Consider the following 23,222-nt stretch of genomic DNA (forward strand, 5'->3'; position numbering starts at 1 on the left):
AACTCAGAAAGGTTTCACATTAATTAACCTAATAGGTAATTTTATTTAGCCATGGTTCACTGAAATATACCATTATGCAATTAAAGCTAGTGCAAGCTGATGCACAAGGTGGCCATTTATTTATCTTACTTTTCTCTGCTGGAATATGTTATATAATTGCAAAATATATAACTCTTTCCCTATGAGTTAGGCTTCTAAAAGATGAAAGACATTCTGTAAAAAACGGCTTTTTGGTTAAACTTGCAAGAAAATGTATGCCACATAACAAAGGTGATCTTTTCATGTTGGCATTTGCAGTATTTGAAAAGTGAAAGATTAAAAAATTACAGCCCATGTGCCCTTGGTGACTACTGAAGGAACTGAATTGATTAAACTGTCACTCACCATTTACTGCGGTTAGTGCTTCATTAGGTACAGATAGGCACAATACATCTTAGTCAAATACTTCTACGGAGTACTTAGCTCTCAGAGAATGAAAACAAAACCAATCCAAACGCTAGACTGGATAAAAGCCCATCTCAGAGAACCTTCAGTTCAAAACAACCAACTTTTTCTATATGGGGAAACTTTAAGATTTATTTTTCAAACTAGGAAGCAAAATTCTCTCTCAAGAATGATACTTATAAAAATTAAATAAAAGCAAAGAATGAAGTGTGTGAAGTAAGGTAGTTCAATGAAGCCAAGGCACAGGGTGGCCTGCTGCTGGCCAGAGAGGAGAGATCAGGCAATGGTCCGCATTGAAATGGTCCACTGAAATAAGACTGACCAGAAAGATCTAGAAGCCTGGCCACCTTAAAGTACCAACTGGCAACACTGTTCGTGAAGTTACAATGATGATTTTTGCTCACACATTTTAATATGCATATTTCTATGTCAATAATATTTTAGTGTGTGTATTCCAGTACACATATGTGCATTTTAGTGTATGTGGATGTGTGTACATACAGACTTTTTATATATTTCTGTAAAATATAATTAATATATGTATTAAATATAATATAGAAATGTATACTTAAAATACATATACATACATACATGTATATTTATTTAAATTGGAGTATAATCACTTTACAATGTTGTGCTGGTTTCTGATGTACAGTGAAGCGAATCCGCTGTAAGTATATCTATAACCCCTCTCTCTTGCATCTTCCTCCCACCCCGCCGTCCCAGCCCTCCAGATCATCGCAGAGCACTGAGCTGAGCTCTCCATGCTATGCAGCAGCTTCCCTCTAGCTTTCAATTTTACACATGGTATGTCCGCATGTCAATCCCACTCTCTCAACCCGTCTTACCTTCCCCTTCCTCAGTTCCTGTGTCCATCTGTCCGTCCTCTATGTCCGCCTCTCTTTTCCCGACCTGCAAACAGGTTCTATCTGTTCAGTTCAGTTCAGTTCAGTTGCTCAGTCCTGTCCGACTCTTTGTGACCCCATGAACTGCAGCATGCAAGGCCTCCCTGTCCATCACCAACTCCCGGAGTTCACCCAGATTCACGTCCATCGAGTCAGTGATGCCATCCAGCCATTTCATCCTCTGTCGTCCCCTTCTCCTCCTGCCCGCAATCCCTCCCAGCATCAGAGTCTTTTTCAATGAGTCAACTCTTCGCATGAGGTGGCCAAAGTACTGGAGTTTCAGCTTTAGCATCATTCCTTCCAAAGAAATCCCAGGGCTGATCTCCTTCAGAATGGACTGGTTGGATGTCCTTGCAGTCCAAGGGACTATGCATTAATACATGATACTTGTTTTTCTCTTTCTGAGTTACTTCATTCTGCATGATGGGCTCTAGGTCCATCCACACCTCTTACAAATGACCCAGCTTTGTTCCTTTCTACGGCTGAATAATCACAAAGCTGTATTTTTGCTTTCTGGTCCAGTCACCTCAGTCAGAAATCCAGGAATCATCTAAAACCCTTGCCCTTCCCTTATCACTCTCACTCAATCAAGTTCTCACCTCCTCCTGCTGCTGCTGCTGCTGCTGCTAAGTCGCTTCAGTCGTGTCTGACTCTGTGCGACCCCATAGACGGCAGCCCACCAAGCTCCCCCATTCCTGGGATTCTCCAGGCAAGAACACTGGAGTGGGTTGCCATTTCCTTCTCCAATGCATGAAAGGAAAAGTGAAAGTGAAGTCGCTCAGTCATGTCATACTCTTAGCGACCCCATGGACTGCAGCCTACCAGGCTCCTTTGTTCATGGGATTTTCCAGGCGAGAGTACTAGAGTGGGTTGAATAGTCCTCCATTCTGGTTTCCAGCCACTTTCCCCCCTTTCCATTTTTTCCTTTTTCTCTATCTGCTTCTTAATCTGTTCCTCTTTCCTACACACAAACATCAGCTGCTTCACTTCCTGGCGGGGTATTTTTGTTCATGACCTGGCCAATGTATCCTCAGCTCTAGCTCTCTCAATGGCTTATTACACCATTTTTCCTTCTGATCTTGAAAGCATGGAAGGATCCTTCTCATTTTTATAATCCCCAGGACCTTACCTGGTGCCTGACACAGAATTAAGTGTTCAATAAATATCTTTCAAATAAATGAATTGATGAATGAATTAAACAAACTATTCTGAGGAGTGCACAGAAGCAACTGAAATAGAGATAGGAATTTGATTTAGATCCAATATCATCATATAAAATTAAATAGAAAAAAATCAGTTCAGTTACACGAAAATATCTAAACCCAAATTTCATTTAATGTCACTCCAAAGGAATTCCAACCGTCTCCATGGAAACCTCTGGTTCAGCAGTACAATTTCTTTGATTGCTAAAATTTAGAGACAGAGGGGCTTTACAGAATTCATAAGACATTGCTTTGATTTTTACATGCAAGTAAACCCTACTACATGTTTACATGTCAACCCCAGAACTTGAAAATGTGACTGAGAATCCTGGGTCAGTGAGCATTAAGCCACACGGCCTCCTCAATTAGAATGGCGTGTTTTTATGCAGTCGATCTGGTCAGATTAAAGAAGAAACAGAGATGGCAAATTCGTTCTCGAGCCTGGTAACAAATGCTGAGAAGGATGAAGATAAAATCAAAAGGAAAGCCTTCAAAATTAAGGTCTGGGCAAGAAAAAACAAGAAAACTATCCTTAAAAACTGAAGTCTATCACTGTTGATAATGTACAGAAAATAAGATAGGGGTTCAAGGATATTTGAAAGTTGAAAACAGAAATCCATAGACAATGAAAACTCCAGAGATTAAGTCTTAAAACAAGAGCCACAGGTTACACAGATAACTGGGAATATTCAGACTAGTTATATCTAGAAACCAGGAACAATCATTACAAAAATGTAAATAAGAAAGGCCCTTACTGAGGACTACAATAGGGGGAAAAAATGTAAAACTCAACATATTGCGTCGAATAGCTGAGAAATATTATTTCTTATACTATGGAACCATAAAGGAAGAGATAGATTCCATTTGATCAGTCATTTAAAATTCTACAACCGAGAGCACATCTCCAAGGAATAACTGTAGACCATGCAGGACAAGAAAAAACCAATTAATAAGCTTCACACATCTTTAATTCCTGTTTATATGACAGCTGAGGCACAACAAGGAAGTCATAAGATTTCTCCCTCCAAATGTATTAATCATCCTGAATAATGTGGGGAATTAGGAAAAAAATTATTTGTGGGCAATTATCTTAAAGATCAAAGTAAACGACACATTCAAGCAATCTTTTTAGAGAAACTATATCTAGCAAATCACAAGGACAAATCACTGTTGAAATCGTCGTGAAAAGTGCTCTCCTGAAAGGAGAATTCTAAACTTCAATTTACAGAGTGTTAAGCTGATGTATTTAGTTCTAGTTATCAAAGGCCACAGCTGGACTTGGACAGTCAATGGTTAAGAACGTTGGAATGAGCACCACTTAGATATACAACTCGATGGATGGCATTTGACAATGAAATGATTGACAACCATCTGCTATGACAACCATCTTAGATAATATATGGAAGACCCAAAGGCAAAAATCTTCCCACTATAAATCCTTATTGTCCAATTTTTGGTGAAGTCTGTGGGCTTCTCGGAATATACGCAAAGACTTGCCCTGGAATGTGACTGTACAGATTAGACACTGCGTACAATGTGGACGATGCCCCCTGGAGTGGTATCATGCTTAACTAGAGGGTACTGCTTGAGGGCAGGGACCAGGTCTTCTTCACTCTTGAACCTCTGGACATTCTGTAAGGTTTGTTAAATGAATGAATGACTAAAGATAATCACAATGTGCAAGGGAGATCTTTATGGGAAGGGGGCTACTGTGGGATTCTAGAAGCTCTTTTTCCCTCTGTGCCCCCACCAACCAGCTACTATGAACAGAATAACCAAGAATCTTCAGATTTGGGAGGCAGGGGTACAAAATGGCCATAAAACTAAAATAAAATTGTGAATTGATATCATTAGGTAGCTAAAATTCTGAAACAGCTTCTAAATTAAACATGTTAGGATTAAATATGACAGACAAAAATGTATATAGTTGATATAATAAAGGTTTTCAATTTGTTGAGTCTACATTAGGCTATGAATATATTCTGTCTTCAGAAGCAAACATGGTGAAAGCCAGCTATCAGGGAAGAACCACCAAACTGTCAATGAGAGAGAACAGAAACGGTTTGCCAAGCTCTGCAGACAAGGCAATTATGTGAACATGTCGTTCTTAGAATTGTACTCTCTCACATGGAAATACAGAGAAATATAAAATGCCATAGCAAAAGATGAATAATCCACATGTGTAGAGGAAAACAGGAAGCTACTCAGATTTGGTCCTCAGTAACTGCTAAGTCCCTTAGACTGCGTTTGTTCCTTAGACAGACTATAATTAAGACAGACTATATTTACATTTTGTTTTATATTTTGATGGAATTTAAAGCAGGCTCTTTCTTGGCCACTGATAGTCTAGTTTAGTTAAATTTGACTTTAATTCTTTTTCAATTATTGTACTATTTCTCTATTTCTCCAGTGATATCTTTGATCAATAAGAATCTAAGTACATTACATTTGAAGAGCAAAACAAAAAGAGAAACACAAACATTCAAGTTTATCAATTACATGCTGCTGCTAAGTCGCTTCAGTTGTCTCCGACTCTGTGCAACCCCATAGATGGCAGCCCACCAGGCTCCTCTGTCCCTGGGATTCTCCAGGCAAGAACACTGGAGTGGGTTGCCATTTCCTTCTCCAATGCATGAAAGTGAAAAGTGAAAGTCAAGCCACTCAGTCATGTCCAACTCTTTGTGACCCCATGGACTGCAGCCTACCAGGCTCCTCCATCCGTGGGATTTTCCAGGCAAGAGTACTGGAGTGGGGTGCCATTGCCTTCTCCGATCAATTACATAATATAGTCTAAAACTAAGAAAGCTACTAGTATATTTAAGTTACATTAATTTATACAGCAGAATACCAGTAAATGAAAATGTGATTTCTAATTAAAGTACATGCTTTAGTAGTGTCTTGAGGAGTTAATTCACAAATGTCATAACCACACGAAGACCCCATTTTCGTCCTTCAATGAACAGTTCTGACACCTAGATCCCTTTACCAACAATTATGTTTATACAAGCTCCTAGCTTCTCTCCAATCACATTTCCATTCAATCATATCTTTCTTGTGCATGTAAGTTAACAGGCTACCTTTTTACCCTTATTGGATTAGAAACTTTATATCGCCTGGAACACTTGCTGAGTTAGACTAGTTGTTTCTGCTTGTTTTAAGAGTAAGCTCATGTTGGATTCACACACGCCGTTGATCCAAAGAGCTACTTGTTGTAATCACTCCTCTCAATTCATGGAAAATTTTTATGTTTGAAAAAATTATCACTGCCCTTTCTATTCCTTCCCATCATTAGCTTGTCAAAAAGTACATGGCTCTCTTTTCATGTTTGTTTTCCTAACAAAGCTGTCATGACTGCATTCACAGTTAAATGGCAAGGATTACAAATTTCTGCCACCACACTAAGATTCTGGCAGTCAAGAGGCTCCTGCCTGCCTTGTGCTGTTTGACTGGCTCCGACTCATCAACACTTGCAACTCAAATCTGTACCCAAGAAAAATCACAATTTTCTACAGGATGAGGACCTGAGCAGTCAATTGTCCATAAGTACAGCAGTCGATATTAAATTAACAAGAGTAGGACATTTAGTAAAATGTACACAAACCCTGCTGTCCTGCCCCCCAAAGTGAATGAAGTGTCAGTTAAGGAATAACATTTTAAACAAGGATAAAATAGATGCAGGAGATGAGACACAGGAGATGCGGGTTCACATCTTTGGGTCAGTAAGATCCCCTAGAGGAGGGCCTGGCAACCCACTCCAGTATTCTTGCCTGGAGAATCCGAAGGAGAGAGGAGCCTGGCAGTTATAGTCCCTGGGGTCACAAACAGCTGGACACAGTGGAAGTGACTGAGCACACGAAATAGATGAGGAGACACAAGAGGATGAAAGAGAGGTTTTTCAGTTGTGAACACAGGTGTGGCTATCTAGGCAGACCACAGGCAGTTATAACTACCCAAGTTACAGACAAAGCATTCATGTACAGCAGTTTACAAAAGGCACAGGACGTGGAGACTCAGTTCTAGAAAGTGTGACGTGAATCAACATCTGGAAATAAGGTGGAGGATTGGAAGTGTGTACAAAGCAATTAACCCACAGGCCTTCTCTGACCATTTCTCACCCAATCCACCAGCGAGACACCCGATATTTATCATCTGGAGAAATTAAATCCAAAAAGGCTCTAATTGAGGATAAGTGGTGAGGGCAGGGTGAGGCAGAGCTGGAAAGAGGGAAATTTAGTAAAAAACATGTTTAATTGATCTGTGTATCTATTGGCACCAACAGAAAAAGACACAGTCAAAGCTCACTTTTGGAGACTTCCCTGGTGGTTAAGTAGTTAAGACTCTGCACTCCCAGTTCCGGGGGGCACAGTCCTCGGTCAGGGGGCTAAGATCTCACTTGCCACATAGTGCAGCCAAAATAAATAGATAATAAAATAAACAGCAAAGCTCATTATCAAGCAATTTCAGAGTACCAGGGTTAGACAAAAGAACTTAATACTTTCCAGAGAGAAAGTATAATGAGACACATAAATGACTGCAAATCTGAATGGAATCAGACTTTTCAGCAGCAAAACTAGAAGCTCTGAAGAAATTAAATAATACATTCAAAATTCTGAGGGGGGTGGGGAACTCATTACGTTCTCATCCAAAGTATTATCAGTCATGTGTGGGAGATGAATAAAGACATTCTGAGAAAACCAAGAATTTGAAAACTTGCATCTTTCATATATTCTTTCTTAGGAAACTAAAGGAGGAAGACAAGGAACCCAGGGAACAGAGAATCTATGATCAGTGAAGGTCAGAAGGAAAAGGAATGGAACCCAGGACAGAATGAATTTACTACTTATAGAGGTGTAAGAGAATGAAGAAGATGTATTGAAACACTGAGAGGCTAGTAACAGCAGGAAGCCAGTCATTACCTGCCTTATAACTAACAGCCATTATTGACCCTAGGATCAAAAAGGTCAGGTGTCACTGAAATCTACTGACAGCTACAGGGGCTTCCCCAGTGACTCAGCGAGTAAAGAATCCACCTGCAGTGCAGGAAGCAGAGGAGACATGGGCTCGATTCCTCGGCTAGGAAGATCCCCTGGAGAAGGAAATGGCAACCCACTCCAGTATTCTTGTGGAGCCTGGTGGGCTACAGTCCGTGGGGTCAGAAAGAATTGGACATGACGGGGCACGAGCATGATTCACAGCTAGAGCCATGACAGAGGTCCTTTCTCACAGAAATTGTAGTTAGCCATTCCCAGAAATATGGTTTAAAGCAGGGAAGAAGTAAGGATGAATATCCAACCCTCTCACATGCCCTTTGCCTGAACTCAGTTGGAAACCAGTAGCCGGAGGCAGCTTGGAGGAGGTGTTCCTTAGTGGTCAGCCATCCAGGACCTAGGTCAGGGCAGAAGGAGGTACACAGCAGATACGGCAGGGGACAGAAAATAACGAAATAAGGACCCATAACAGCAGGAGAGAGTGTAAATGGAAGTCCTAAAATGGAGCCTTTCAGCTGTACTAAGGCAAGAAATCACACAGTCAAGAGAGGAAGCTTTTAAGGAAAAGCGTGGGAAAGGGAGATGTCAAGACAATTAAAAGGGACTGACAAATTTGCTGATGCTTTTGAGCATCTGGAAAATATTTTTCATGTGTAATTGACAAATCTTTTATGCCTATAAATAACAGCAGGGACAAAGACAACTAAAAAAAATCAGAGACAATTATAAAGTTTAAGAACAGCAAAACACTGTACAAGAAAGGATACATAATTATGAATACTGTAAGACTTCACCATGAATAATATGCACATATTAATATTTCAAAATGGGATATAAATTCTATATTGACACAATGAGATGAAGGTGGAGTGAGGGAAGGTTGATGGAAGAAAGTTAAGTCTTTGTCTACTATACACCTACTTAGTAGACATGTATACAACAGTAAATGAATGGGTAGCAATATAATTATTTAAGACATATGGAGACAGATCCTAAGAGTTGAAAGTAGTAGCTGCTTCTGAGAAACAGGATTAGAGGGTGAGTAGGAGGGGGCAAGAGATGGCTGCTCACTGTAATTGTGGCAGCTATTAGCTACTGGTTATAACTGATAAACTGAGGGCAGGAGGAGAAGAAGGCAACAGAGGATGAGATGGCTGGATGGCATCATTAACTCAATGGACACGAATTTGAGCAAACTCTGGGACATAGTGAAGGAGAGGGAAGGCTGGCAGGCTATAGTCCATGGGGTTGCAAAGAGTTGGTCACGACTGAGCGACTGAACCGGAGAAGGCTGTGGCACCCCACTCCAGTACTCTTGCCTGGAAAATCCCATGGATGGAGGAGCCTGGTAGGCTGCAATCCATGGGGTCGCTAAGAGTCAGACACGACTGAGCGACTTCACTTTCACTTTTCACTTCCATGCATTGGAGAAGGAAACGGCAACTCACTCCAGTGTTCTTGCCTGGAGAATCCCAGGGACGGGGGAGCCTGGTGGGCTGCCGTCTATGGGGTCGCACAGAGTCGGACACGACCGAAGTGACTTAGCAGCAGCAGCAGCAGCAGAGCGACTGAACAACAACAACTAATGTACTTAACCATCAAAGTGTTCTGATTTGGAAAGTGAAGAGAAGGGTAGTTAAGGAACTTCATCAGCTGTGTTCACACAGCTAAGGACAGGCAGAGTCAGAACCTAATTTGGGCTTTTGATGTGTTTTCTACTACAATACAGCTTCCTTAAACAGCAAACCACTGCCAGTTACCAGGAGCAGAGAATCGAGTTGCAAATGAAAAAAAATGCACAACTTACAAAACATAAAAAGCACTAGTAAGCACCCAGTATTTTCCAAATGCTGAGCACTAACATATATTTCCAACTTAAATGTATGGGTGCACACACAGACACACACATACACATGTAAGATCAGAACATCCTGGGCCAAACTTCTCTCTAAGTCTCTAGACACAGACAGTGTCTTAATCTCCCTAAAACCAAATACAGAAGCTTCTAATTCTTTAATATATCCCACAGTGCCTGTCCACAGCATACTTTAATAGAAATGCAAAATATTTAGCTTGGCCGATACACCATTTTCAACATTTATGGAGTCGTATATTTCTTAAAGAAGTTCCCATTTACCCATCTCTTGCTATTCTCATCAACCAGTGAGGCAGCTAAGTGTACCAAGGGCAATCTTAGTAACACGAAAGTTAGTCATCGCAATTGGCTATTTAAAACTCATCCAATGACCACGCTAATGTATTGAGTTCTAATATAGTGAGTCCTCCGGTGCGTCTTGGATTGTATAGGGCTATTTGATCTTACACTCCTGCTTCCAGAATAGTATATATTTTGGAATTTTATGTCAGATTTTCAGTTCTCCCAGTTGTTCTTTCAGTCAGCATAGCAGTGTGCACTTCCATTCAACTCTTACTCTTTAGGGATCTCACACATGGCCTTAAAACTTAGTTTACATCTGCTATACTGCTTTGTGAACTCAGAAATCAATGAAAATATCTGAGGTAACCAAACAAACAAAAAGTCATCCAAACACCAGTTGTGGGCAACCAATTACTTTGCCAGTTCAATTTAGTTCAGTCGCTTAGTCGTGTCCGACTCTTTGCGACCCCATGAATCGCAGCACGCCAGGCCTCCCTGTCCATCACCAACTACCAGAGTTCACCCAGACTCACGTCCATCCAGTCAGTGATGCCATCCAGCCATCTCATCCTCTGTTGTCCCCTTCTCCTCCTGCCCCCAATCCCTCCCAGCATCAGAGTCTTTTCCAATGAGTCAACTCTTTGCATGAGGTGGCCAAAGTACTGGAGTTTCAGCTTTAGCATCAGTCCTTCCAAAGAAACCCCAGGGCTGATCTCCTTCAGAATGGACTGGTTGGATCTCCTTGCAGTCCAAGGGACTCTCAAGAGTCTTCTCCAACACCACAGTTCAAAGGCATCAATTCTTTGGCGCTCAGCCTTCTTCACAGTCCAACTCTTACATCCATACATGACCACAGGAAAAACCATAGCCTTGACTAGACGAACCTTTGTTGGCAAAGTAATGTCTCTGCTTTTGAATACGCTCTCTAGGTTGGTCATAAAACTGTCCTTCCAAGGAGTAAGCGTCTTTTAATTTCATGGCTGCAGTCACCATCTGCAGTGATTTTGGAGCCCCAAAAAATAAAGTCTGACACTGTTTCCACTGTTTCCCTATCTATTTCACATGAAGTGATGGGACCAGATGCCATGATCTTCGTTTTCTGAATGTTGAGCTTTAAGCCAACTTTTTCACTCTCCTCTTTCACTTTCATCAAGAGGCTTTTTAGTTCCTCTTCACTTTCTGCCATAAGGGTGGTGTCATCTGCATATCAGAGGTTATTGGTATTTCTCCCGGCAGTCTTGATTCCAGCTTGTGCTTCTTCTAGTCCAGCGTTTCTCATGATGTACTCTGCATATAAGTTAAATAAACAGGGTGACACTATACAGCCTTGACGTACTCCTTTTCCTATTTGGAACCAGTCTGTTGTTCCATGTCCAGTTCTAACTGTTGCTTCTTAACCTGCATACAGGTTTCTCAAGAGGCAGATCAGGTGGTCTGGTATTCCCATCTGTTTCAGAATTTTCCACAGTTTATTGTGATCCATACAGTCAAAGGCTTTGGCATAGTCAATAAAGCAGAAATAGATGTTTTTCTGGGACTCTCTTGCTTTTTCCATGATCCAGCGGATGTTGGCAGTTTGATCTCTGCTTCCTCTGCCTTTTCTAAAACGAGCTTGAACATCAGGAAGTTCACGGTTCATGTATTGCTGAAGCCTGGCTTGGAGAATTTTGAGCATTTCTTGACTAGCGTGTGAGATGAGTGCAATTGTGCGGTAGTTTGAGCATTCTTTGGCATTGCCTTTCTTTGGGATTGGAGTGAAAACTGACCTTTTCCAGTCCTGTGGCCACTGCTGAGTTTTCCAAATTTGCTGGCATACTGAGTGCAGCACTTTCACAGCATCATCTTTCAGGATTTGAAATAGCTCAACTGGAATTCCATCACCTCCACTAGCTTTGTTTGTAGTGCTGTTTCCTAAGGCTGACTTGACTTCACATTCCAGGATGTCTGGTTCTAGGTGAATGATCACACCATCGTGATTATCTGGGTCATGAAGATCTTTTCTGTATAGTTCTTCTGTGTATTCTTGCCATCTCTCCTTAATATCTTCTGCTTCTGGTAGGTCCATACCATTTCTGTCCTTTATCGAGCCCATCTTTGCATGAAATATTCCCTTGGTATCTCTAATGTTCTTGAAGAGATCTCTAGTCTTTCCCATTCTATTGTTTTCCTCTATTTCTTTGCATTAATCGCTGAAGAAGGCTTTCTTATCTCTTCTTGCTAGTCTTTGGAACTCTGCATTCAGATGCTTATATCTTTCCTTTTCTCCTTTGCTTTTCGCTTCTCTTTTTTTCACAGCTATTTGTAAGGCCTCCCCAGACAGCCATTTTGCTTTTTTGCATTTCTTTTCCATGGGGATGGTCTTGATCCCTGTCTCCTGTACAATGTCACCAACCTTATTCCATAGTTCATCAGGTACTCTATCTATCAGATCTAGGCCCTTAAATCTATTTCTCACTTCCACTGTATAAATTACTTTGCCAACTTTGATGCACATAGGGGAATTTTTATTTGTTTATAAAATATTTAGTAGTGAAATACACATACAACGTCTCATTTTATATGCTATGATTCAGCTAACCCATTATATAACAAGTGACCAAATATATTCCCTGAGAACACACATAGATTCTCTCACACAAACACACACGGATAAACAACATGGATGTAAGAACCATAAACACACTAAACTTTTGATAGGATAAGAGAACTGGTTTCCATCAGCATTTGAAAATCATCACTAAAGACAGCACTTTGGCCACCACCCACCAGTGTCATAACAGTCTCATACGAGAGAACTGTACTTCTGGAGATAATCTGTTACAAAGCAGTGGAATGGAACTTGGCAGCCAGCTTTCCTTTGGTGTGAAACAAGCAGTCAAATGCACTGTGTCTTCTGACTACCAGTATTTAGCAATTACTGCTCCAGTGCTATGAGTAAGACGCCCACAAGTCACAATTAAATCCCCATTTTATACACATTGTCCTAGCAGAACTATTAACTCTGAAAGGTATCCCAGTATGGACAAAATACTCTATGGTCACCCTACTTTTAAAGAATTTCAATAGTAGAAGAGACTCAGAAACCACGGTCGGCACCAGGAGTTCAGCTTTCACCTTCCTCCCGCCCCCCAACACCCTCCTGATGACCTCTGTTCTTCTGTTTCTGTGGCATTGCCCGGTCTCTGGCAATACCAATAAGTCATTTGCATCATGTATTATTTAAGCAGTTCTCAAGAGCTCCTAAAGAGATGTTACTTTGGACAGTGACTAATCTGAATCCTCCTTGGTCTTATGATCTGATTAATTGGAAAATGTGTAAATAATGTGAACTGTTAGATGACTTTATGTAGCCCATGAAAAAGTCTCATTTTTAACCAGCCTTCTTTTTCAAATAGATACATTCATTTTAGCAAAAGTGGTAAATGAGTATTGGTTAGGAGTTGGGAAAACACTTGCCAGTATAGATATTGGTCCCACAAAAATGTATTTAATCCAATGAGTCAAGCCTTAAATTTATTTCAAAAAAGCTCCACCCTGAATAAAATTGAGAGGCTCCACTTGGTTTGAAGCATGCAAAGGACCCAACATGATTCAGAGTATAACCTAAATTCTCAAAGAGGTATTTTACTGATGTGTGTTTTGGAATCACTTTACTAGTAAAATGAAAAAAAAAAACAGTTGTTTATAAATCAACTTAGGAGACTATGTAATATGTTTTAGGGAGAAAAGGTTTTGGAGTGGGTTAGCTCTGAGTTTGAATGCTGACTCTATTTACTAAATATATGACCTTTATTATTCTATTTAGTCTCTCCAGGTTTTGCTTTCTTTCACTTTATCATGGAACAGCAGGTAAGTAATTAAAATATATAAGAGGAATAGAAGATCTTATTTACAAAGCAGAAATAGAAACACAGAGAGAACAAACGTAAAGATACCAACGGGGAAGAAGAGGGTGGGATGAATTGGGAGATTGGGATTGACATTTACACACTACTGATACTGTGTGTAAAACAGATAACCAATGAAACCTACTCTACAGCACGGGGAACTCTACTCAAGGCTCTGTGGTGACCTAAATGGGAAGGAAATCCCCAAAAGAGAGGATACACGTATACATGTCGCTGATTCACTTTGCCATACAGTAGAAACCAACATGACATTGTCAAGCAACCATACTCTTCAAAAAAAAAAAGAGTATTAGGACAAAATAAACACTGCATATTTTTTTTTAATGTATAAAGGAGCATAGAATACAATTTGGGTCCAAGAAAAGTATCTCTTATTATTACCATTGTTATTACTAATGGTAAGACTTAATTATTATTATTACTAGTAGCCAATTACTCAAGATATTATCTCACATGGAACACATTTCTTTTCTGGGTGGGCACTACAGTAGGAATCGTTTATGATTCTTTCTCTTAAAACAGTGGTAAACAAACCTGAGTCCTTAGGAAACTTTATTACATAAATGTCCTTTGTTCAGGAGAGACTCTTAAGGATGAGGGCAGAACTCTATATTGCCAATATGTATGGTAATTAGGCTTCTTTAATAAAATGCAATGCTAAATGGCCTTATAATACTCAATAAATAGGCAATTTCTTTTCTGATATATGGAAAATCAATTTTGATGCAGACATTTTTCTATATATCAAGATCAGTACAGAAATTTTTTTTCTAACCACCCAGCTGCTACAATGTTAAATAAATTGATTTTAATCCTAAATCAGAGATGTAATAGAGAAAGGGTGATTTAATATGCAATCTCATTACATTTGACAGGCTTATTTATAAACGACTCACCCCACATTTTGACAAGCATAGTTAATATGTTAATTAGCTTTGAAAAAGATGATGAAAAGGGGAGACTGACATGCTATTGGGGAGCATGGAATTGACACAAGGTGGTGCCACTCTACACTGTGGCCCCTCCCCAAAGCAGCATGATCTTGACGAGGTATTTATTAGCTACAGATAATTTTGTCACCCTATGTTAAAATTTAATCCCTTAAAACAATCCCAAGTGACCTATTGCTTAAGAAAACAAACGCCACTCTAAATATATTTATGAGCTTCTATAAAGCAATATAAAGCTTGTTTAGAGCAGTGACCTGGACAGCTGGAGCAGAACTCCTTGACAAGGGACGGACTACACAGATAAGCTCACTGGCACATCTGCACTTCTCTTAATGTGGTTTTCAGTACTTGGTAAGCCTTTTTGGTTTAGAAGCTTAAAGATGATTTCCTATGCCTGGACTTAAACAAAGAGTTATAAAATCCAAGAATTAAGGGAAGTTATACACCAGACAAAGTCCAATTTGATTCCTTTGCTTAAGTCCTCCTCCATGGAGGCAGTCAAGGTACCAAAAACTACCTTTCCTGATGAGTTCTCAAACTGCCCAGTATATCTATACATCACCCACATGCTGGAGACCTAGAGCAGTAAATCACAATGGGAGAGCTCTGATTTCCATCACTCGCTGCCAATGTTAATGCGTAAAGTGTCTTCATTAATATTTTTATTGCCCGAAGCTATTTAAACAGAACCCTGGAAACTGTAACACTAGGTAGGGATCGTTAGTTTTTAGTTACTACCCTGCTGCCCCAGGAAGGTAAATGAACTGTAAAACAGCCTGAGACCCCTGCCACCTGCCTCCCCGCTATTGTCTATGGGTTAATATTCACACTGCTCTTTGGTGCAGCTGAGCCAAGACTCAACCACAGTCCCATTTCTAGATCTTTCAATATCCAGCATCAAGGTCACCAATGATGCAAAAATCAGTGCCCTGTGAACTTTTCTCTGACTGGAAACATACATACGTTTTACCTGGAAAATAACAAAACGGCTGTTAGAAAACGGCTTGGAATGAAATCAGATTCAGAGTGAAAGGCATAGTATAGACATAACTCAGAAATGAACAGCCATTAATGTGGAAAAGTGCTCCAACATAACACATTTATTTTTTGTTTTTATGGCAATGAATAATCTTGGCATGCAGACAAAAGGATATTTAGGGTCTACTATTTCATATCAGTTTTCCCCCCTTCCACTTAAATTACGATCTTATTCTTAGGCTTCATTATGTCTCTGTTAAAGCAAATTGGCAGAAAGCAACCAGACCTTCTTCCTTAAAAGGATGGATACCAACAGGCACACACATGTGAAAGAAAGAAAGGCTAGGGCTGGGGGCAGTGGAAACACACAGACTGGACATCAAGTACTACACGTCAGAAACAGACATATTAGCAAGTCATAATCCATGTAGTTCTTTGCTCATTACAGAGCACTTTCAAAGCTTTGGGGAAAATTAGCCACTGGCGTATAAAAAAATAGCTTCTCCCCACAGAGTCAGACACGACTGAAGCGACTTAGCAGCAGCAGCAGCAGCAGTCTAAGGGTAGAGCTTGAAGTGCCCTGCCAAGCAACTAAGACAAGACTGGCTCCAAGTTACAAATGTTTCCAAACTATGTTCTGTTAGCAGAGTCCTTGACTGACCTCATCGAAAGACAATCTAGAATTCCTATTCTCAAAAAATGGAGAAAAACACTCCCTAACTCAGAATATTAAGTAATGATTATTTGCATAGCCAACTTGCAACTATAAGGGCAGGAAGGAGGAAGGGAATGAGACAGTAACTGATATTCAGATGGATGCATTCATTGACCTTTATTTCCAATCTTTTCCTCCATTACAGCTAATGACCAAAATAGCTGTTTTGTTCAAGCCCCTGCTTAGCTTTGGAGGAAAAAAAAAAATCTAATTGTGGAAACAATTGTCCAAAAAAAAAAAAAAAAGTCAGGAAGTTTGATGTAAAAAATGGATTAGCCCGGCTCCTTAATGATAGACGGTCATCTTTATGCTCAGTGTTTTGGAGCATGTATTTACAATGGTATTAGATTCATTATAAGGCATTACAAAATCTATGGCAATAGCTCTTAGGCTGTTTGATGACCCAGATTCTTTTATAGCTCTACTGAAAGCTAGAGATCTACACCTCATAAAAATAAATACATCCACGTGTACACGAAATGTTGCATAGATTTTCAGTGGCTTCACAGATCCCCAAATCCCATGTCCAAGGGAGTTGCTGGAATCTAAATTAAGTAAATCTATACTGTGCCTTACAACACAAGAAACTTCCTTGTTTTCTCCCCATAAAGTGTTTGGATCAGAAACATCAGGGAAGATAGCCAGGCCACATCACAGCCTAATTAACTAAAAGCCAAGATTACTGAGGGTAGAGCGGTGAAGTAACTACATGGCAAGAAGATAAACGACAAACACTGCAGCTTTATTGAGGTCATAAACATTATGTGAACATGTAGCTGAGTTCTGTATATGGGCCATCATCATTCATGGAAGATGATTCCTGCTATTAAAAAACTATGTGCTATATGAACTGTTTTACTTTAAACACAACTGTGAGTCTAGAAAAGGAATTTTTCTATTAATAAATGACATTTTTAACATTCACTATTAAGCCTTCCCTGGTAGCTAAAAAGAAGATTATTCCCTTTTTTGAACTAGATCATACTAGACTGGAAACTCATTAAAGTTTATCATTAATAATAATCGTACATTAAATCTCACCGGTCTTTGCGCTTCCTATAACAGATTTTTAAGTTATGCGAAACCATTGTGCAGAACTGTGACTCTACTGGAATTAAACTTACTCTGACATTTTTTTAAAAGTGATTGTTTTATTTCATCTTGAATAATTGGCACCAACAGTTTTCAGGGGTATATTGTACCAAATTTAGCACCTTACAGTTATAGCAAAATGTTCAGACCATTTATCTGAATTTTGCTGTGAATTTAAACATGCTTCTACTACTTCCTACTCATACTGCTGTTTGGAGATATATACTCCCTTGTTATAAAACAAAGCCACAAATTAAGACCGTTAGGGAGAAAATCACTGAACTGACAGCTAGAAAAATGTCTCTGCCCTTGTCCATCAAGAGCCATTACCAGACACCATCTGTAAGAGAGCACCTGATTAGGGAACATTCCCAATTATGTTTTCAAAAACTCCAGCGGTATTGCCACACACCGGCAAACGCTCCAGTACCATTAATCTTCATTCAGACTGTTAGGATGTTTGTCTAGGCTTGACCCAGACCAAGCACTACGGATAAATTAGCTCAAGTAAAGCTCCATTTCTCACCACATGTCAAGGCAGGTGGAATATTCTGTCGAGCCCAAGAGGACATCTGGAGGTCTGTACCACAAGGTAACCACTTCATTGGAGTATGTGTGGCTGGGGACGGATTTTGCTCTTGCGAGACCTGTGGGTTACAGAGAACGTGAAGTTTAATAGACATTAATGATCAAAGTAATTTAAATTTGGATGTTCACAGTTTTAAAAGGTCAAACGTGATATTATAATACAGAATCACGAATGCAGTGTCAAAGTTACGCAAAAGGTTGGGAAAAGCATATTTTGGTCTATCTGTTTCAAATACATGCTAATAACCAATAAATCCTTTATATTTCCTAATAAAGCACTAAGAACCTAAAAAAAATCCCCAAAGAGTAAACAAATGATTCATAAACTATTAGATATTATACAGAAGCTTAGAAATCTCCTGGCTTTCCAAAGATTGTTTCATGGTACTTTGGTTCTGACAGTTAAAAATAAGTATTATAAGAAAAAGTTCCAAGACTGAATAACTTTGAGAAAAGATGGTTTAAAAAGTAAAACAGGTCTGTATACTGTGAGACTTCTCAGTGCCCTTAATTTTTTCTAACATGTATCATAAATCCGAAAGAAGAGAATATGACTCTTTTCTCAAAGGTCTTTTCCAAAATTTCTTTTGGTGTCAGTGTTCTGTCAAACACTAAGAAATGCTATTCAAGAGTGTCATTTGAAATACATAAATAAATAATTATAAAGGAATAGTTAATAAATCTGGTACATGGAGATGAGATATCATGTAATAAAATTAAAGTTTTCTAAGAATGTTTAAAAATTGGGAAAGTGGTCAAAATAATATATTAAGTGATAAATTATGTACAGTTTAACCTCACAATCATAAATACTTAGGCACTGGAAAAAGACTGTTGAAAAACATATTTTAATATCTTCAATGGTTAGTTCTGAATATAGAAATATTTAGTTTTTTTAATTTAATACATTTTCTGAAATTTTCCCAAGTTTTATACAATGAATACATAATTCCTTTAAAAATCAAAAATTAAAGATATTCTTTTTAGAAAAAAAAAACTGTATGATAGTTTTCTGAGTATGTTCATTAGTGATGAGAGTAAAGTTTTATCTATCACTGTGATGCTCTAAGTAAATAAACACTTTTACAGTGAACCTACCATAACATATTCATTTTAATGTTTTGATTATTTAAGTTTTTATGTAATAAAAAAGGAACATTACCTTTTTTTGTTTATTAAACATTTTTTAACGACATTTCCTTTACTGTATTATATGTAAATATTAAAATTAACAGGGTAGCTGGTCAGATGAAGAATTTCTAATTAGTTCAGTTTGGTTACAATAATTCAATTTTCCCTACCATACAGTTTTTATAACCATACAATGGCATATTATAAACTGACTAGTGTTACAAGTATTCCATATTAATACATGTATTAATATTAGTACAGATTTGACACATTCAAACATACATACACATATATGGTCTCTTCTACACATGAATGGAATGACTATCTCTGAAAATAGATTTCCATAATAACCTCTTCTCCTTTTTTCTGCAAGGATTTATCCTACCTCAAAGCAGGCAAAACTGAACAACAGATAAAACAATCAGGGCATTAACGTGTTTCCAGAGTTTCGTAATACCATCAAAGGGTTTCCTTCCTCAAATGAGCATGTTTCTATACAGACCAAGGAGCTAAGCGTAAGTCCCAAAATCGGTTCTGACTTGCTCCATATGCTGTTGTCAACGCAAACGGGATGCCAAAAACATTCAGGCTGGGTTTTCTTGGTTTTGCCAAAGCCCTGTTGACAGAAAGCTAGGCCAGAGGGATAGGAGAATTTAAAAATCTGAGATTTTCTTTGACAGCTCAGAAGACCACACTGGTTATAGAAAACTGTGATATTCCCAGTTTTAAAGAGAGAACCAGACCTCAAAATAACCTAGTAGTATAAATCTAAATAATGATGTATGACTCCAAGTCAGTTATGCTCATTCTGAATATAAGTTTGTAAAACTTATTAAATAGCTCTGAAAAACTAGAAACAGAAAAAGCTCTTTGTCTACATTATTTTTCTCCATCTCAAGTTTAGGCCAACTGTGTGAGTGCTGAGTTGCTCAGTCATGTCCAACTCTTTACGACCCCATGGACTGCAGCCCGCCAGTCCATGGGATTCTCCAGGTAAGAATATCGGAGTGAATTGCCATGCCGTCCTCCAGGGGATCTTCCCAACCCAAGGATCAAATCCATGTCTCCTGCATGGGCAGGCAGATTCTTTATCTTCTGAGCCACCAGAAGATAGCCACCAGAAGGAAGCCCCAAATTTAGGTTAAGGACTTCCCAGACTCCATTCACACGGGTCATATAACTTCCCAAATCATCAGGGAAAGTGAGTTTTCGATGTTCTAACTCTTCAATGCGTTAAGACAGTTTCTTTAAATGGTTTGCCTGTAGATGTGTTATAATGAGTAATGTTATGATATTTTTAAGATACGCTCTCCTGCATCACTTGAGAAAAACTCACATCTCAATATATCATAGGATCAGTTAAAACATATTCTTGGGGCAAATGTCTTGTATATTGTTAAACAAAAGCTTTTCACCCTAAAAATATTTCTGTTCAGTTAAAGAGATAAATCCCCAAACTTTTCAGAGAGGGAGCAAATTATTAAATCAATGATTCAAAAGAAAAAAAAAAAAAGCACACCTTGAAGCAGAAATACACAACCACATTTTTAAAATAAATATTTTTAGTAAAGCTACTCCTATGTATTTATATAGTTCATGCATCAAAACACACTTACTCATGCAAAATTTATTAAACTGTATCCTCCAGCTGAAGGGAATCTGTAGGATAGGATTAATTAGCACAGCATGTGTGAAAGCTTTCTTTCTCTGTTCCCTGTCAGTTGCTATGGTTACCCTACAGGAAGAGAGCTACATTACCTTCTAAAAAGGATGAAGTTCAGGGGTTATTATCAAAACTTCTTATATTAATGTTTAGTCTGAATTAAAAGTCAAAAAAGCAAAGTGAAATGCTAACTAGATGAGTATAGCTTATTTGTACGCTGCTGCTTCGGCTGAGTGTGTGTATACGCAAGGGTGCACGTTCCTTTGGGCACCTAAATTGGCTTGCATAACCATTTAAGAGTATCCAACGAAAAGATGTTACCACTTCTAAATAAGGAAAGATCCCTAAAGAGCAGAGTTAAAAATCCTAATATTCAAGGCCTGTTGCCAATTATTCAAATTTGGGCAACCTTAATATGAGTTAGCATAGCAGAAGCTTAGATTTCCAGAAGAGTTCAGAAGCTTTACAGGTAAGTTCTTTCCCAAGGAAAGAATTCCTCTTCATATCTCTATAACACAGTCTAACTTCTGCTGCCATTCTGAGTCTGGTTCTACCCTCTGGCAGGGACAGAAAGTAAGTCATGTGACAGTTCTTCCAACATTTGCCTTAAGCGAACTAACCCTCTGGCATCAATCAACGGAGATTCTTCAGACCTTATCTTAAAAGTTCTCTCAGCTGCAATGGATACAGTTGACCACTCCCATTCTTTTATTTTATTTTGTTATCTCACTTTATTATTATATGTAACATAAGATGAAATGTATAATATATGCAAATAAAATTATGTGATATGTAATATAATGCAATAATAGTCTAGAAGATGTCTCCGCGGGTAAAGAATCTGCCTGCAATGCAGAAGACACAGGAAACGCCGGTTCGATCCCTGGGTCAGGAAGATCCCCTGGAGGAGGAAATGGCAACCTGCTCCAGTATTCTTGCCTGGAGAATCCCATGGACAGAGGAGTCTGGTGGGCTACAGTCTATGGAGATGCAGAGTCAGACACGACTGAGCAACTAAGCATGCAAGCATGAAATATAGTAAAATATATATCTGCCACATGGCAGGTTATTTTTGTTTAACTTTTTATTTTGTATTTGGGTATAGCTGATTGGATTTCTCAGGTGGTGCTAGTGGTAAAGAACCCACCTGCCAATGCAGGAGATGTAAGAGATGTGGGTTCCATCCCTGGGTAGGGAAGATCCCCTGGAGGAGGGCATGGCAACCCACTCCAGTTTTCTTGCCTGGTGAATCCCTTGGATGGAGGAGCCTGGCCGGCTACAGTCCACAGGGTCGCAAAGAGATGGACATGAGTGAAGGGACTTAGCACGAACGCATGCATGCACACAGCTGATTAACAATGCTGTAATAGTTTCAGGCGAACAGCAAAGGGATTCAGCCATACATATACATGTATCGATTCTCCCCCAAACTTCCCTCCTAATCTTTTAAATTTATTCCCTTGACTTCTCAGTTGTGGAAGAGATAACAGGAGTGATTTGGCCAGCTTCTAGAACTTCCTCTATCTGCTCCACAACTGATGGACTTGTCTACAGCTACATATTTAAACCAATGCTTTCCAAATGCGTACACTCTGTGGATAACTGTGGCTCATGCCAAGTTTTAACTGTCATCCTTAGGAGATTTCTCTTATTTTATCTCCAGCTCATACTTCTGTGTGGGCTTCAGATACGGGTTTACCCAATTCCTCACCAGTATCACTCAGTCGTGTTCAACTCTTTGAAGTCCCATGGACTATAGCCTGCCAGGCTCCTCTATCTATGGAATTACTCAGGCAAGAATACTGGAGTCAGTGGCCATTTCTTTCTCCAAGTACAGGAATGGGGATGTACTACAGGCACTAAACTGGACACCAACTGCAAGTTCTCTATAGCAAACTGTATTATTAATACAGGGAAGGTGCTATGAGTCCAGAGTCAAATGGCAATTTACTAGTAAACAGTTTTAAGAACCCCACAGACTAAAATTCTTTTATTAATAGCTACACACTCATGTCCAATAGATTTCTATTCCATGCACATCTAATTATTCTTTCAAATCCTGATGCATCCTTTTTACAGGTAGTAACCCTGCTTGGCGGAGAAGGCAATGGCACCCTACTCCAGTACTCCTGCCTGGAAAATCCTATGGACAGAGGAGCCTGGTAGGCTGCAGTCCATTGGGTCGCTGAGGGTCGGACACGACTGAGCGACTTCACTTTCACTTTTCACTTTCGTGCATTGGAGAAGGAAATGGAAACCCACTCCAGTACTCCTGCCTGGAAAATCCTATGGACAGAGGAGCCTGGTAGGCTGCAGTCCATTGGGTCGCTGAGGGTCGGACACGACTGAGCGACTTCACTTTCACTTTTCACTTTCATGCATTGGAGAAGGAAATGGAAACCCACTCCAGTGTTCTTGCCTGGAGAATCCCAGGGACGGGGGAGCCTGGTGGGCTGCCGTCTATGGGGTCGCACAGAGTCGGACACGACTGAAGTGACTT

The 23,222-nt window shown here is 39.4% G+C and overlaps 1 protein-coding gene across 8 annotated transcripts in view; it reads right to left on the reverse strand.

Moving 5' to 3' along the window:
• The window catches only part of CDK14 (cyclin dependent kinase 14), a 662,541-nt gene that overhangs the window by 269,844 nt on the left and 369,475 nt on the right, over positions 1 to 23,222 (reverse strand). For all 8 annotated transcript variants that reach the window (XM_086397990.1, XM_086397994.1, XM_086397995.1 and 5 more), the window contains one exon: positions 17,867 to 17,987. In XM_086397990.1, coding sequence (XP_086254116.1) covers positions 17,867 to 17,987 — 121 coding nt within the window. The remainder of the gene's footprint in view (positions 1 to 17,866; positions 17,988 to 23,222) is intronic.

Source organism: Bos grunniens, chromosome 4, assembly GCF_055505025.1.
Source record: "Bos grunniens cultivar Pamir isolate PY7600 chromosome 4, Bosgru_T2T1.0, whole genome shotgun sequence".
Lineage (NCBI taxonomy): Eukaryota > Metazoa > Chordata > Mammalia > Artiodactyla > Bovidae > Bos > Bos grunniens.